Here is a 15,559-nt window from a genome sequence, read left to right on the forward strand (position 1 = left end):
ACCAATTGGTCTTAGAACTGAAGAAGCTTCTCAGTTGAGAGGTGAAACGTCTTGAAGAAACATAAAGAAGTCCAGAGGCTTTTCTTTCCAAGCTCCTTAGACTACTATGACCTGGATGACTGAGAACCTTCACAGGCAACCCATACAGCTGCATACAGCAAAAAAAATTAAAAACTGAATACGGAAAGTGTCACAAGGACTGGAAGGTGACAGTAGTAAAGGGTTAGCAGAACATCTACTTGGCAACGTCCATGTGTTCCATAATTAAGGTTAGTGGACTAAAGCAAACAAACAAACAAGCAATTATTTTTTAATATCTTAAATACTTTTGGTCTTCTGAAAATGAGGTACAATCTACAAAATTGATAAAACTTTTGGTAAACCCCTTGAAATAAAACTGAAAGTCTGCACTTCAATAATATCTCGATTGTCTTAACAAAATAAAGTACTCTGGCCATAGTCTGTAATTTATTTCTTATTTTTTATTTTATAGTAGTTTTCCCAGTGTTTAGCTTCATTTGTTTCAAACGGCAAGCTTTTATCCAAAGATGAGTACTTTATACGTGTTTATCCGAATATTAATTAAAATAGGATCATATTTAAACTTAAAAACTATGTTTAATTTTCTTTAAAAAATACAGTAAACAACTTACCAGTTGGTCAGGTCTTCTCCTCCGCCTCCTTCTTCTTAGTATTATTGTTGCTGTTGTTGTTGTTCTCCATTAATTTATTTTTATTTACAGTAAAGTAAAGTCCTTAACAGAGGTGAGTTCTGCGCTTTGGAAACACCGTTGGTTAATTTTCGATCAGGCTTTTCTCAGGGCGCTCTGTTGTCGGGTCCTTATTTGCAGCGCTTCCTGGTCCACGTATTGAGAGGATCACCAACATCCTCCTTGACAGATGATGATATTTGACTTCGTTTTCCAAGCAGTTTTATTCTTTCACTCTGATCTGTTTAACCTCGGCGGCAGCCAGGTGACTGGAGACACCCTGAGACTGATACCTCTTGTCAAACGGTACCTTTAAATGTTTCCTTTAACAGCCAGCTAGCCTGTTAGCCGCAGCACTGATGGAGTTGATCCTGAACAACTGTGTTTACATCGTTTTACGATAACGTTAGAGTTAAAACACAACCAATAACCCCCCATTTGTTCATTTACGTTTTACAAAAAAAAAGCGTGGTGTCGTTAAAAATTATAGCTGATTAAATTTCGCTGCTTAGTTTTTTGTTATAGCATGCTAGCTGTGCAGCATTTGTCGCAGGGACCGTTTTAGTCCTGAGTCGAACTTGAGAGGCTGCTCACAAAGCTGGAAGAGTCCCAACTTTAACTGTCTACAATTTGTTGCTGCGATCCTGTTTATTTAATATGGATCAATTCGCAGTTTTTCTTCCCATCTAGCTCGGTCCTGTCTAGTTTCAATGCTATCCTCAGAATGCATTTATTGCCACATTTATTTTGGACAATATGCACTTGGATTAAAAAAAACAAAACCCAAAACTGCCTGCATTTGCTTTGTTGGATCAGTAGTGCCTACTAGAGGGCAACAGGTCAAACAGCAAGTGCCCAGGGTGAGAGCTGTTTTGACCCTCTTGAGTGGATTCTTGCTTTTGCAGTTGCTTTGAGAAAGGGAAGAGCACAGGCATTGATCTTTTCTGTTGTCTTTATAACCCTGTGGATAACATGTATAGCTGCTGCAAAGCAGTTGGCATATTGCAGTGTTACCAAAAGTAGTTTCTCATCCGTGACAGTTATTCTTCAGGAACCTTATTAAGCGAATGCGCCACTGAGCTGTCTTACCTGCAGCTGTTGTGTTAGCAGACCAGGTGAGGTTGTCAGCAATAAAGGTTCTGAGAAACCCTCTCTACACAGCCTTTGTTGACAGCCAGGGGGAGGGGGTTTGCTCTGCTCTTCCTGTAGTCTACAGGAAGACATCAGAGTAGAATTATAGATCTAATGAAGGAGGGCATACAGTGGTGTGATGTAACAGAGGAGACTGTTAGGCTACGTTCATACTGCAGGCGGAAGCGCATCAAATCCGACTTTTTTGACCCTATGCGACCCATATGCGATCATGGTATGACAGTGTGAACAGCACAAATCCGACCTGGGTCACTTTCGCATGTGATACTGAATCCGATGTTTTAGAAAGCGACTGCTGTTTTAATGGTCATGTCGGAACAGTCCCAGACTGACCGAACGTTACGAGAACTTCGGTCACAAGTCGATGACCTAACAGAAGCTCTCTCAGCCAAAGACGGTCAGCTTGCAGTCCTAAAAATCAGACCGGCAGACATTAAATCTGTCTTTTACGTCACTGAACAAGACAGACGCCAATTATCAGCGCCCGAGAAGACAATGTGAACGCTTCCTGGCCATCCAGTGTAGATGTTAGTGAAACTGTTGGGAAGACAACGTTGGAGAAATGTGAACATTTTATTTGTACTGTATAATCTGCAGATTCTGACAGAAATCTGCAACTATCCTTTGAAGCACCGCTCCTCTCTAAAACAGCAATAAGGATAATTATTAGGCCATATGTAAATAATAAAATAACTTTATAACTTAAAGCAAAATTGGGAAATGTAAAGTCCAAAACAAGTCTTTATATTAAGGTCCATCAGTCAAACAATACTGTTTGGTCTGGGTCTAAACAGAGCGCGTTTGTGAGGGACCAAGCAGCCAAAGCAAAGAGGACACAAGCAAAAAATATCTTCAAAAAGGGTTTTCTTTATTTTAACCCTCAAAAAGTCCAAAATTAACAAAATTCAAAACCATACTTAGCAGGCCCATAAAACAGGTCAACTAAATATAACTCTACAAAAAGTAATTTCCAAAAACTTAAACAACAAAGTGAGACACAACTTAACACAAACTGACCTAATTAAAAAGACACATGAGGGTAGCTTTTATAATGATTTGGCCAAACCATTTGAACACAATAGGGGGGAAAACAAAAACACACACTAATATTAACTAAGCACAGAATAACCCAACTAAACCTAAAACACCCCTGCTCCTGGTAAGCCCATGGTTGGTCCTGCTGAGCAGGCATTTTGTCCCCAGAGTCCTCAGCCACGCCTTTTGCCCAGACAGGAAACAGCCACCGCCCAAACCCAGGTAACTCAAAGAAAGAGAAACATAATTAATATAACAAAACATTTTAGAAAAACCACACAATGTTACTATGTGCGCGCCTCATAATATCAGTGTTAGGTTTAACCAAATGATTAATGAAGAAAACTGCAAAGCAAACTAATAAAGTGAAAAATGGACTAATTTACCCCTGTGTGGCTGATGCCATCACACACCCCCCCTCTTCAGGACTCTCGCTGGTACAGCGAGAGAGGAAGTCGGCGGTAACGTTGTTCTTCCCAGGAATGTGCTTGATGACAAACCGGAAAGGTTGCAGAGCAAGGTACCATCTTGTGATCCTTCCGTTCTTATCCTTCATCTTTTCCATCCACTGAAGTGCACTGTGATCCGTCTCCAGGGTGAATTCTCTTCCAAGAAGGTAGTACCTGAAGGAATCAAGGGCCCACTTGATTGCAAGGGCCTCCTTTTCCACTGTTGAATATCGAACCTCTCTCGGGAACAGCTTTCGGCTGATATAAGCAACAGGATGACGTTCTCCTTCCAAACCTTGAAGTAGCACTGCTCCCAGACCCCTATGAGATGCATCCGTTTGAAGGAAAAAGTGCTCATTAAAGTCTGGACTGTACAAAACTGGTTCGCTACTCAGTGATTGACTGATGTCCTTGAAAGCTGCTATAGCCTCCTCTGTCCAGTTAATCTGATTAGGACACTTGATGCCTATCAAGTCCGTTAGTAGAGCTGCCCTGGTGGAGAATCGTGGTATGAACCGACGATAAAAGCCTGCCATGCCCAAAAAGGATCTTAGTTGCTTCCTTGTCTGTGGGAGAGGACAAGACTCAATGGCTTGGATCTTACTGACCTGAGGCTTGATCACCCCATTCCCGATCACATGGCCCAGGTACGCAGTCTCAGCAGAGGCAAAAACACACTTAGAGGGGTTCACCGTCAACCCAGCAGTGCCAAGACGGTCGAAGACAGCATGCAGATGTTCCAAGTGTTCCTCCCATGTGGTGCTGTAGATGACAATATCATCAAGATATGCAGATGCAAAATCTGAGAAACCACAGTACTTGGTCCATTAATCTCTGAAAGGTTGCTGGAGCCCCATGCAGCCCGAATGGCATCACTGTAAATTGGAAGAGACCCCAAGGTGTTCGAAAGGCAGTCAACTTCTTTGATCGCTCTGTTAGTGGCACCTGCCAATATCCCTTGCACAGGTCAAGTACTTTGCCTTCCCCAGCCGTTCCAGCAAATCATCAATGCGTGGTGTGGGGTATGAATCAAACAGTGATATTGAGTTTAGGTACCTGAAGTCTATACAGAACCTCATGCTTTCATCCTTCTTTGGCACCAGGACCACTGGATTACACCACTCACTCTTTGATGGCTCAATGATCCCCAAGGACAACATGAGGTCGATTTCCTTCTTCAGGGATATTAGCAGACGTTCAGGGATCCTGTAGCTCAAACGCTTTACTGCGACGCCCTCTTTAATGACAATGTCATGCTCAACAATATCTGTTCGGCCAGGATTCACTTGAAGCACCTCAGAGTTGCATGCAGCTCTCACCTGAAGCTGTTTATCATCTGGCAGATGACTAAGGTCAAAATCTACCACATCAGCAGAAGGCAAGTATTGCTCACCAACCTCTTCTTCCTCTGGCACACCCCTTATGAGCATCACCTCTGCTGTCTTTTCAGGGCGCTGCGCCCATTCCTTCAATAGATTTATGTGCAGAACCCTGCTGGAGCATGGCTTTCCAGGGATGAACACTTGGTAAGTAGTGGACCCCAATTTCTTCTGAACCTCAAAGGGCCCTTGCCACTTAGCCAATAGCTTGTTGTTGTCAGTGGGGAGGAGCACCAACACCTTTTGTCCAGGACTAAAAGACCTCTGACGAGCTGCTCGGTCATACCAAAACTTCTGCTTCTGCTGGATTTTGGTCATATTTGACTGAGCAAGCTCACTCATTTTCTGCAGTCGCTCCCTCATCTGCACAACATAGGAAACAATGTTAACAGAGTCCATCTTTTCCTTGCCTCCCTCCCAGATGTTTCTTAGGAGGGCTAGAGGTCCTTGTACCTCATACCCATACAAAAGTTCGAACGGAGAGAAACCAGTGGAGGCTTGTGGCACTTCCCTGTAGGCAAAGAGAAGATAAGGAAGCCACTGATCCCAATCAGCACCATTCTTATCTACCACCTTCCGGAGCATCTGCTTCAGAGTCTGATTGAACCGTTCTGTTAGCCCATCAGTCTGAGGATGGTATGGGGTGGTCCTCAGGCTTCTAATGCCCAGCAGCTTGTACACCTGTTTTAGTAAGTTGGACATAAAGTTACTCCCCTGATCAGTCAGTATTTCCTGTGGGAACCCTACTCTTGCGAAGAGCTGTACAAGGCAGAAAGCTACTGATTTTGCCTTGATGGATTTCAGTGGGAAGACCTCTGGATATTTAGTTGCGTAATCAGTGATTACAAGCATATAGCGATTCCCTGACTTACTCTTCTCAACAGGTCCAACAATATCCATTCCGAGGCGCTCAAATGGGGTACCAATAATAGGCAGTGGTTGGAGTGGAGCTTTGGAAGGGACTTTGGAGGATGTCATCTGGCACTGAGGACAGCTCTTACAGAAGTAGGCTACATCTCTATGGAGGCCAGGCCAGAAAAAATGTTGTTTAATACGAGCTGTGGTTTTGTGCTTACCAAGGTGGCCAGACCAGGGAATAGAGTGTCCCAAATTAAGCACAGTTTCTCTAACCTCTTGGGGGACCACTAGCTTCAGAAGTGAGCCCATCTGATGGTAAAGTATGCCATTTTGCAAGACATAGTCACTTTTGTTAATGCCTGCCTCCTCTACTTGGTCCTTGTCTATTGCTCGCTGAAAACAGGAAGCTAAACTAGGATCAGTTTTTTGCAACTCTATTATATTGCCAGGAATTTGAAGTCCCAAAGGCAAGTCTGGGTCAGTATGCATTTCTGGGTGTACTATAGTATGCTGGAACTTCTCCTGTCTCCTCTGTCTGCGACTTTTCCGAGGCTTCACAAGTGCAACTTCCCATTCCTCATCAAAAAATGGCAAGGCACTGAAAACTTCTGAGGTTTCACTAGATTTTTGAGCTTGGGCTCTAGTAACAGCCACATTGCATTGATGATTCTGGTCTGACTCCAACAAATCAAAAAGCACTGGAAAATCTCGTCCCAGAATAGCTGAATAAGGCAGGTTATCAACCACCCCAACATTTAAAAGGTAAGTCTGTCCATTCACTTTAATGTACATGTCAGCTGTTGAGTACATCTTCTCATCTCCGTGCACACAACAAATGGGGATGGTATCACTGACACGGACAATATTGGGGGGCACAAAATCTCTGTGTATCAGTGTACGAGAACTGCCAGAATCAAGCAAAGCTCTTAAAGTTGTTCCATTAGCTTCAATTTTTATCATTTTAACAGTCTGGTCACACTGGAGCCCATGTTCAGCATGTGAACGTGGCATGAAACACATTTGAACCATCTTAGCTGAGGTTTTTGGGCACATTGGCTTTGTGTGGCCCTCTAACCCACAGAGGTAACAAACAATCTTTTTTGAATTTTTTAATGGTCTGCCAGCAAACTGGTTCTCACCCACAGGAGTTTTTTCTGCTGACAATGGCCTTTGATGATACATCTGGGCTGATTTGGGGCCTTCCTTTGGCATTTTATTTGCATTACAGGTCCAAGGTTGCCCTTTCCTCCTGGCAGCTACAAACACTTCTGCCAGCTCAGCTGCCTTCGCTGCAGAAGACGGATTGTGCTCTCGAATCCAAACCTGTAGCTCAGGGGACAACATTCTCAAATATTGTTCAAGGATGATTATTTCACCAATTTCTTGGTTCGTTTTACCTTTTGGCTGAATCCATTTCCCGTACAGATCTTTAAGTCGAGCATACAACTCCTTAGGGTTCTCATCAAGCCTGACTTCCAGTGAACGGAATCGCTGCCTGTAGGCCTCCGGGTTAACATCATACTTGGACAAAATTGCAGCTTTAACTTTGTCATAGCTGAGAGAGTCATCAATATCCATATGAACGTATGCCCCTCTTGCCTTGCCCGTTAGCAGTGGTATTAATCGAAAAACCCAGTCTGTTTTTTCCCAACGATATGCTAAGGCAATCCGTTCAAATGTAGTCAAAAAATGCTCAATATCATCACTATCAGTCAACTTTTCCAGTCTGGGTTCATGCAATGAAAACTGACCTGATAATGACTGACTGGATTCAGCTTGAGCTTGAGGAGAACTAGGAATGTGAGGTAGCTCCCTTGACTCTGGTGACTCTGTGGTAGGTAATGGTAGCTCTGGTACTGGTGATGTCCGGGACTGCACCTCTAACTGTAAAAGCTGAAACTGATGTTGCAATGCTTTGAATTTTTGTTCTTGTCGTGCAGTTACCTCTTCTTGCCTTGCTTCCCGAGCCTCCTGTTGACCCATATGAGCTTGCAATATTGACATCAGATCTGACAGAGATGGCTCCCTTTCTTCAACCTCAGTGCTCTCCACCATTTCAGAGACTCCAATTTCCTCCTCAGCATCAGCTTCCTTCTGAACAGTTACTCCTTTCTTCTTTTCCACCTTTCCTCCACGATGCATTTTTCTTTTTTTTTTCTGGGGGTGAAAAAGCCTCAAAGAAAAAAATACTGTGTCCTCAACTGGCAGATCCCACTGCTGCCACCAATTGTGAGGGACCAAGCAGCCAAAGCAAAGAGGACACAAGCAAAAAATATCTTCAAAAAGGGTTTTCTTTATTTTAACCCTCAAAAAGTCCAAAATTAACAAAATTCAAAACCATACTTAGCAGGCCCATAAAACAGGTCAACTAAATATAACTCTACAAAAAGTAATTTCCAAAAACTTAAACAACAAAGTGAGACACAACTTAACTCACAAACTGACCTAATTAAAAAGACACATGAGGGTAGCTTTTATAATGATTTGGCCAAACCATTTGAACACAATAGGGGGGAAAACAAAAACACACACTAATATTAACTAAGCACAGAATAACCCAACTAAACCTAAAACACCCCTGCTCCTGGTAAGCCCATGGTTGGTCCTGCTGAGCAGGCATTTTGTCCCCAGAGTCCTCAGCCACGCCTTTTGCCCAGACAGGAAACAGCCACCGCCCAAACCCAGGTAACTCAAAGAAAGAGAAACATAATTAATATAACAAAACATTTTAGAAAAACCACACAATGTTACTATGTGCGCGCCTCATAATATCAGTGTTAGGTTTAACCAAATGATTAATGAAGAAAACTGCAAAGCAAACTAATAAAGTGAAAAATGGACTAATTTACCCCTGTGTGGCTGATGCCATCACAGCGTTGTGTGTGACATCTTCTTTTGCCCATGCAGGCCGCTTTGAGGGTTCACACTAGAGCGTGTTTGCTGTCACATTTTATTTGTAGTGTGAACAAGCAGACCAAAAAAATCGGATTTGATCAAAAAATCGGAATTGGGCATTAAGACTTGCAGTGTGAACGTAGCCTTAGAGAAAGAGGGGGATGAAGGCAGAAGATCTGCTATGGTTACCTGGGCTGATAGTAGCCACACCAGAAGTAGCTCTGTCATGCACAGGTACAGTTAGGCAGTGTATCCTGAGCTTTCGAAACTGAAGGCCTCACTGGATGGTATCTCAGTGGTGATAATGATGAGGGGAGGTGAAATGCTATTTACAGTTAAACTGCGTGTCTAGATTTAGCGTCTGTCATTGACATAGTGACCGTTACTCCACCACTGACCTTCCTTATGTTGTTAAATAGAAATCCAAGAACTTGGAAAGTAAATAAATATATTATCCGTCAAATAAATCTTTACATGTTGCTGTTTGTCTCTATCGCTAGGTTGCAAAATGTCTTGGTTTACTGACTTGGCTGGGAAAGCTGAAGACTTCCTTAATAAAGTGGACCAGGGAGCTGCTACTGCCCTGAGTAAAGGACAGGAAAAATCCTCCTCCTTCTCAATAGCCTATGGAGAAGAATCCACTGCTAAAACGGACTACAACTCTGCAGGTTACAAGACCAACCCAGCTGTGACACATCATACCTATGCATCCTCTCATGATGCCCAGGGCTACATCTCTGCTGCAGCTGGCAACATCAAGAAATCTAATGCAACCATGCTGGCTGGGTCTGCCAACGTGACCAGTACACCCTTGGGCTCTGGTAGCAGCGCCCCCAACACTGGCAAGACTTCATCTGGGTTTGTGAGGCCCAAAAAGAGTGAGCAGAATGTGGACGATGACATGCTCTTTGATTTTCTGAATAGCTCTGAGCCTCAAGTCAGCAATCGGAGAGATTCAAGAAAGGACCTTGTAAAAGTGGTAGAGGCCCAAAACCCAACATTTCCCGCTTCCACCACTTCTCATACAACCCCATCAGTCCCCTCCACACCCCCTTCCACCCGGGGTGTATCAAGAGCTTCAAGCATGAGCTCATTATCTGCTCACAGCATCAAAACAGAGGAGAACTCTGCTAAAGAGCAAGGCCAAGGTATGAGCAAAGCCAACAGCGCACTGTCTGACTAATTAACAACACTCAAACATTTTATAAACAATAAACTTTATTCACAGGAGAAGAAAATTTCAGCTTACAGTTAAGACACTTTTTTTTAAACTTCTTCTTCACCTTTATTGGCGCATCAGTGCATTTTTGTCACATTACTTCTACTGATAGGCTCTCATGACTATGAGAGAAAAATTATGTGCAGGTGCACATGAAAGCAGCCTTTGTTTAAATAAATCAGTGATAGCATGCTCTAATTTGCAAAGATTTAAAGAGTACAGTGAAAATGGAGTGAATAAACACATGAAAAGGAACTAATAATTAGTCACTTGGTAAGATAAAAGTTACCTTCAAGAACATTCTGGTTTGTAATTGCATATTGAAATAGTCAATTGCTTGAAGGGATAAAAATATTTTACAACAAAATAAAGGTCTTTAAAGAAAGTGAATGAAAACCAGTGACTACTGTGCCACAGTCATAACTCAGCTTTTTCTATATGAAACCCAGTAAAAACAAGAATCAATGTTTTTATTAGTAAATCTTTGGTTGAAGAGCTGAAATTAATTAAGGGGGTTTAAGAATGGAGTCAGAGGTGTACTTACAGATAGTCTCCATAATCTCTCATAAGCTCTTGATAACTTGTTTGCTTTCAAAGCTAATTTCAAGTTATGTGGTTCTTGCAATTTAGAAAGACTTGCTGTTGGATTTCAGTGGCTGAGTAAAGAATATTATTAATACAGTACAGAACTGTAGCATCTGAATAAAGATGGATGGTATATTTTCTTATAGAGAGAGGGTGCAATATTGTTAATATGAACCACATGGGACCTAATACTGAACCTTGTGGGACTCCTTTTTAAAATGGTAAATTTACCACGCCCCACTAAAGAATTAACCCACTTGGTGTCCAAAACTTGACAGGGAACCTTAAAGTACAATGGTATGAAATAAGATAATTTTATATTAATGCTTTATTATGCCAGTTTGTTGCTGTTTAGAAGTATAACATAAGAGCTACCACACTTATATCTGTAAATGCTGTTTTCTCTTTACTCTTGTAACTGTCCAAGCCAGTTCGAGCCCCGGCTTGGACAGTCTCGGTCGTTGTGTCCTTGGGCAAGACACTTCACCCGTTGCCTACTGGTGGTGGTCAGAGGGCCCGGTGGCGCCAGTGTCCGGCAGCCTCGCCTCTGTCAGTGCGCCCCAGGGTGGCTGTGACTACAATGTAGCTTGCCATCACCAGTGTGTGAATGTGTGTGTGAATGGGTGGATGACTGGATATGTAAAGCGCTTTGGGGTCCTTAGGGACTAGTAAAGCGCTATATAAATACAGGCCATTTACCATTTTGCCTGGCCACCACAGATACACCTGAGAGTTCAGACTCAAGCTTGGCTGTCCCTCTGGAGTCCAGCAGGCAAGAGCCTCCTCCACCAACAGAAGAACCACAGAACCAGATCCTGTCCAGCCTGCGTCTAGAGAACCAGTTGCTGCGCAGTGAGGTGGCCTCCCTGAATCAAGAGATGGCTTCAGTTATCCAGAGAGCAAAAGACTTACAAGATGGTTAGCAAAAAAAAGCCAATACTGAAACCTGAAAATGGCACACATTCACCTGGCTACACCTCTTCCTATGATTTAATTTGTTTTTTTCTCTCTTAGAGCTAAACCAGGCCCGTCTACGTGCAGACAAATGGAACTCGGAGCAGTCCCAGACTGACCGAACGTTACGAGAACTTCGGTCACAAGTCGATGACCTAACAGAAGCTCTCTCAGCCAAAGACGGTCAGCTTGCAGTCCTAAAAATCAGACTCGATGAAGCCGATCAGCTTCTAAAATCCCGCAGTGCTGCATTAGAGGAGGCACAGAAGGAAAAGTCAAAGTATGCTTTTGGAGCCAAAGTCTTAAATAGAAATTACACTAAACTTATAAAGAACTGATTTAGATAGCATTTTCTTGTCTTGTTTGATTTTTTTAGAATTATGCAAGACCACACAGAAGGGAACAGCATGCAGTCCCAAGCTCTGGAAACCTTACAGGAGAGGCTGCGAGAGGCTGAACTGGCGCTCAGAAGAGAACAGGACAGCTACCGGCAGATGCAGGTGCACATGATGCCATTCATTTTCTGTATTTACAACGGTTAAATATAGACTGGTCATATGGAAATGATGAGACTTAACTCTCTGTTCTTGTGTAGACTGAATATGCTGGCCGGCTCTCTAAATTGGAGGCCGAGAGGCAAACCCTTGCAGAAACAGTGACTGCAGCTGAGCGGCGAGCAGCAGAGGAGAAGTTCAAGGTCGACGACTTCCAACACCAATTAAAAAGTGCCAAAGCTGCAGCTGAGTCTGCCAAGCAAGAGTTACAAGACTATAAGCAAAAAGCTTCACGCATCCTACAAGTAAGGCTTGTGGAGGCTCTCCCGAAAAATGATTTCATTGAAAGCTTTACCCTGGAGTAAAGTGGAGTAAATCTCATTATTATATGTTTGAACTTTTATTTAATACTTTTAAATGTTTGTTTAGTCCAAAGAGAAGTTGATCAGCAGTCTGAAGGAGGGATCTGGTCTAGACACCCTGGACGGCAGTGGGACCATGGCTCTGGAGCTTGAGGAGCTACGTCATGAAAAGGACCTGCAGAGGGAGGAGATCCAAAAACTGCAGGGGCAAGTTCTCACTCTGAGGACTGAAATACAGGTGAGATACTATATGCAGTAGGAAAAAGCAAAGTTACTTACTAGCGAGAGAGGCCAGTAATTCAGTGGAGGTTGAATTTTTGCTTACAGGATTTGGAGAATCAGGCGCTGGCAGAGGCAGAGACGTGGAGGGAGCAGCAGGCGCAGTTACAGGAGCAGCAGACCTTACAGAACAGAGCAAAGCAGGAGGTAGAGGCTGAGGTGGAGCGCTACAAACAGGTAAAAGAGAGTTACAATAATAATAATAGGCTAAAAATGATAAAAGCTGTGCACAAGCTGTTGTTTTGACTAACTTAATCTTTGTGCCTATAGGAGCTTCAGTACCTTGAGGAAGAACACCATCGAGCCAAAACCACTCTGCAGAGTCGAATCAAAGACAGAGAAGATGAAATCCAAAAACTCAGGAACCAGGTCAGTACCTTAAAGTTATACAAAAAAATTGAGGAGTCTCCTTCCCAGATCAGAACTTAGGGAACATTTGCTTTGTGTCTATTAAAACCACTGAATAATAATTTCTGATGAATTTCCTTTTGCAGTTGACCAACAAGACACTCAGCAACAGCCAAACAGAGCTGGAGAACCGGCTCCACCAGCTGACGGAGACACTGATCCAGAAGCAGACAATGGTGGAAGCTCTTGGCACGGAAAAAAACTCCCTCGTCTTTCAGCTGGAGCGCTTGGAGCAGCAGCTGAAGAATACTCAGGGAGGACAAAGTGGAGGGCCGGCAATCAACATGAGCGGTTTAGAGGGAGCAGGTAGGAGAAGCTGTCATTTTCTTTTTGTTTTGGTAAATGAGACCTGTTTTGAACAGTTGTTTTATTTAAAAAAACCCTAATATATAATATATGCATTTACATTTCTCTGTTTTGGACTGTCAGGGGCAAGACAAAGAAACACACCTGTGCTCTTCAGTGACCAGGACAGTCCAGGAGTGTATGGAAAAGTACGTAAGGCAGCCAGCACAATTGACCGCTTCAGGTAAGCTTTCACTGTTCACCGTTTTACTGTGCAACAGTTCCATTGTTTTACAAGTGAAAAACTGTTCACTGTGACCAATACTTTTATTTCTAACAGCATAAGACTGGGAATCTTTCTGAGGCGCTACCCAATGGCCAGAGTTTTTGTCATCCTGTACATGGTCAGTGTTAGTATTGAAATGATATGAACCCTTTGTTCAATGAGAGAGTGCTCAGTAGCTGGTAAAGTGGTCTGTAACATCTGTAGTTTATTCATGATCTTTTTTCTTTCTTTGCAGGCGGTACTGCACCTGTGGGTCATGATTGTTCTTCTGACCTACACACCAGAAATGCATGGTCGTCCTGATGGAAGATAGAAGGCCTGAGTTTTATGGTTGGGTATTTAAAGATGTTTTCATTGGCCTTTAATGTAAGGAAGCTGCTGGAATATGGGCTCTGGGACCTCTCCCTGTTTTGCACAAATATGCTATGAATTAAAAGACATTTCCTCTAATTTCTTCTATATTGTTTCCAAATCAAGATGGTTAGCATTGAGTTTTAAAGTAATTACAGAGTGATATTGTCTCGGTGGTCTTTTAAATGGACATGAATCAAAAACTGTGTTGGTTTCAGAATTCTGAGAGATTGTATTTAACACTATGTACAAAAAATAATCTTTTAATAAATGAATTAGAAGGAAAAACAGAGACTGGCTCTTCTCTGTCACATTGTTTGAGCCACAAAGCAACAGAAATGGAACCTTCACAGATCTTCTGCACAACACTCAGTTTAAAAGTATTTGAGGATTGAATACGATACGTTCAGATGAACAGAATCAAAATTCTGCGGGCTATGAAGAACACAATGGATGAACAGAAGGATGATGTGATAACACGGTTTGACAAACAAGTATTTTCACACCAAAAAGATGGTTTCCAAAGAGTTGTTAGCTGAAAACTCAGCATATCCTGACTTGGTGAGCAATGTATCCTTAAAAAGTTTGACAAAACTGCAGACAAACGGTATCTGAAGGTCATGTCCTTCAGAAACAGGAAAGACGGCAAAGACCTGGCACAAGACCAGACAAATGGTTGCAGTGGAAGGGTGGGTGTCAAGAAATCATTTGGAGAAGGGTAAACAAGGAGAAAGTCTGAGATACGCCAAATTAAGGAAGAACTGGACTGAAAATTTGTGGCAACAGGTCTAATAGAGTGATGAATCCAGAAGTGAAGTTTTTGGTCGAAATCATCATTGTTGTGCACCACAAGCAAAGAGTGAGGTACAACAGTGCCCATAAACAGAGTGGAGGCTCACACAGAGTGTTGTGGTTTGGAGCTCCACTTCATTCAGTGGTGTTGAGGATCTTGTTACAGTTGATGGAATTTTGAATACAGAAAAGTACAGTCACATTTTGAACCACCATGCCACCATCTGGAAAGCATCTGATAAGCAGCGACTTCATATTTCAGCATGACAATGATCCCAAACACACTTCCAGTGTAAGAGCATACCTGGATAGGAAAACACATAGTGGAACCCTATCAGACATAGACTGGCTTTCCCACAGCCTGGGCATCAACATTATTGAAGCAGTGTGGGATCATCTTTAAACAGAATGGAGCAAAAGGCTGTCCACATCCAAAAAAGGGTTTTGACTGTCCTTCAAGAAGTCTGGAGAACTGAAGACTGTCTGAAGAAATTATAATAAAGCTTGCCTAAGACACTTCAGGCTGTTTTGAAGAATAAAGGTGATCAGACCAAATACTGAGTTTCAAGCTCTGCTTATCCCTTATAAATTGTTTTTCGATATGTTTGCATGCATTTCGATAAAGCTCTTTCTCAAAATACTGAGTGGAAGATATAAGCACTGTAATAAACTAACTTATTGCTTATTTGACAATAATTAATCAACTATCTTAATAATATTTTCCATTTTATGAAAAGAAGATATAGTAGTAGTCAGTGATGGGAATAATGGCGTTACTTTTTTCAGTAATGAGTAATCTAACTAATTACTATTTCTATCGTTACAACGCCGTTACCGTTACTAACAAGAAAATTCGGTGCGGTCGCGTTACTATTTTTCAACAAACAGACGGTTGAAGCTGTGCTCAGCTTACCGCATCTTACCACATCAGTTGTACGGAAGTAGCTGTAAGTAATCTGGGGCTACACCTTTAAGCAGCTGCGTGCGACCAATCAAAAATGATATGGCAATACGACATTTGGTTATTTAGGAAGAGAGATTTGTGACGTTTAGCTTGTTTATAGTG

At 42.4% G+C, this 15,559-nt stretch overlaps 1 protein-coding gene across 1 annotated transcript; it reads left to right on the forward strand.

Moving 5' to 3' along the window:
• Positions 1–827: 827 nt before the first annotated feature.
• Positions 828–13,993, forward strand: golga5 (golgin A5). Its single transcript, XM_004539960.3, has 13 exons — positions 828–1,016; positions 8,979–9,626; positions 11,003–11,200; positions 11,297–11,516; positions 11,613–11,736; positions 11,832–12,035; positions 12,160–12,330; positions 12,420–12,548; positions 12,642–12,740; positions 12,866–13,085; positions 13,209–13,308; positions 13,405–13,468; positions 13,586–13,993. The coding sequence occupies exons 2-13, from the start codon at positions 8,987–8,989 to the stop codon at positions 13,661–13,663; spliced, it is 2,247 nt and encodes a 748-aa protein (XP_004540017.1). The 5' UTR covers positions 828–1,016; positions 8,979–8,986; the 3' UTR covers positions 13,664–13,993.
• Positions 13,994–15,559: the final 1,566 nt, after the last annotated feature.

The sequence above is a fragment of the Maylandia zebra genome, linkage group LG19 (assembly GCF_041146795.1).
Source record: "Maylandia zebra isolate NMK-2024a linkage group LG19, Mzebra_GT3a, whole genome shotgun sequence".
Taxonomy (NCBI): Eukaryota; Metazoa; Chordata; class Actinopteri; order Cichliformes; family Cichlidae; genus Maylandia; species Maylandia zebra.

Coding starts and splice junctions, on each gene's coding strand:
- golga5 (XM_004539960.3), top strand. CDS start 8,987: ATGTCTTGGTTTACTGACTTGGCTGGGAAAGCTGAAGACTTCCTTAAT. Junction 12,549..12,641: donor AGGTGGAGCGCTACAAACAG/GTAAAAGAGAGT, acceptor TTGTGCCTATAG/GAGCTTCAGTACCTTGAGGA. Junction 13,086..13,208: donor GAGCGGTTTAGAGGGAGCAG/GTAGGAGAAGCT, acceptor TTGGACTGTCAG/GGGCAAGACAAAGAAACACA.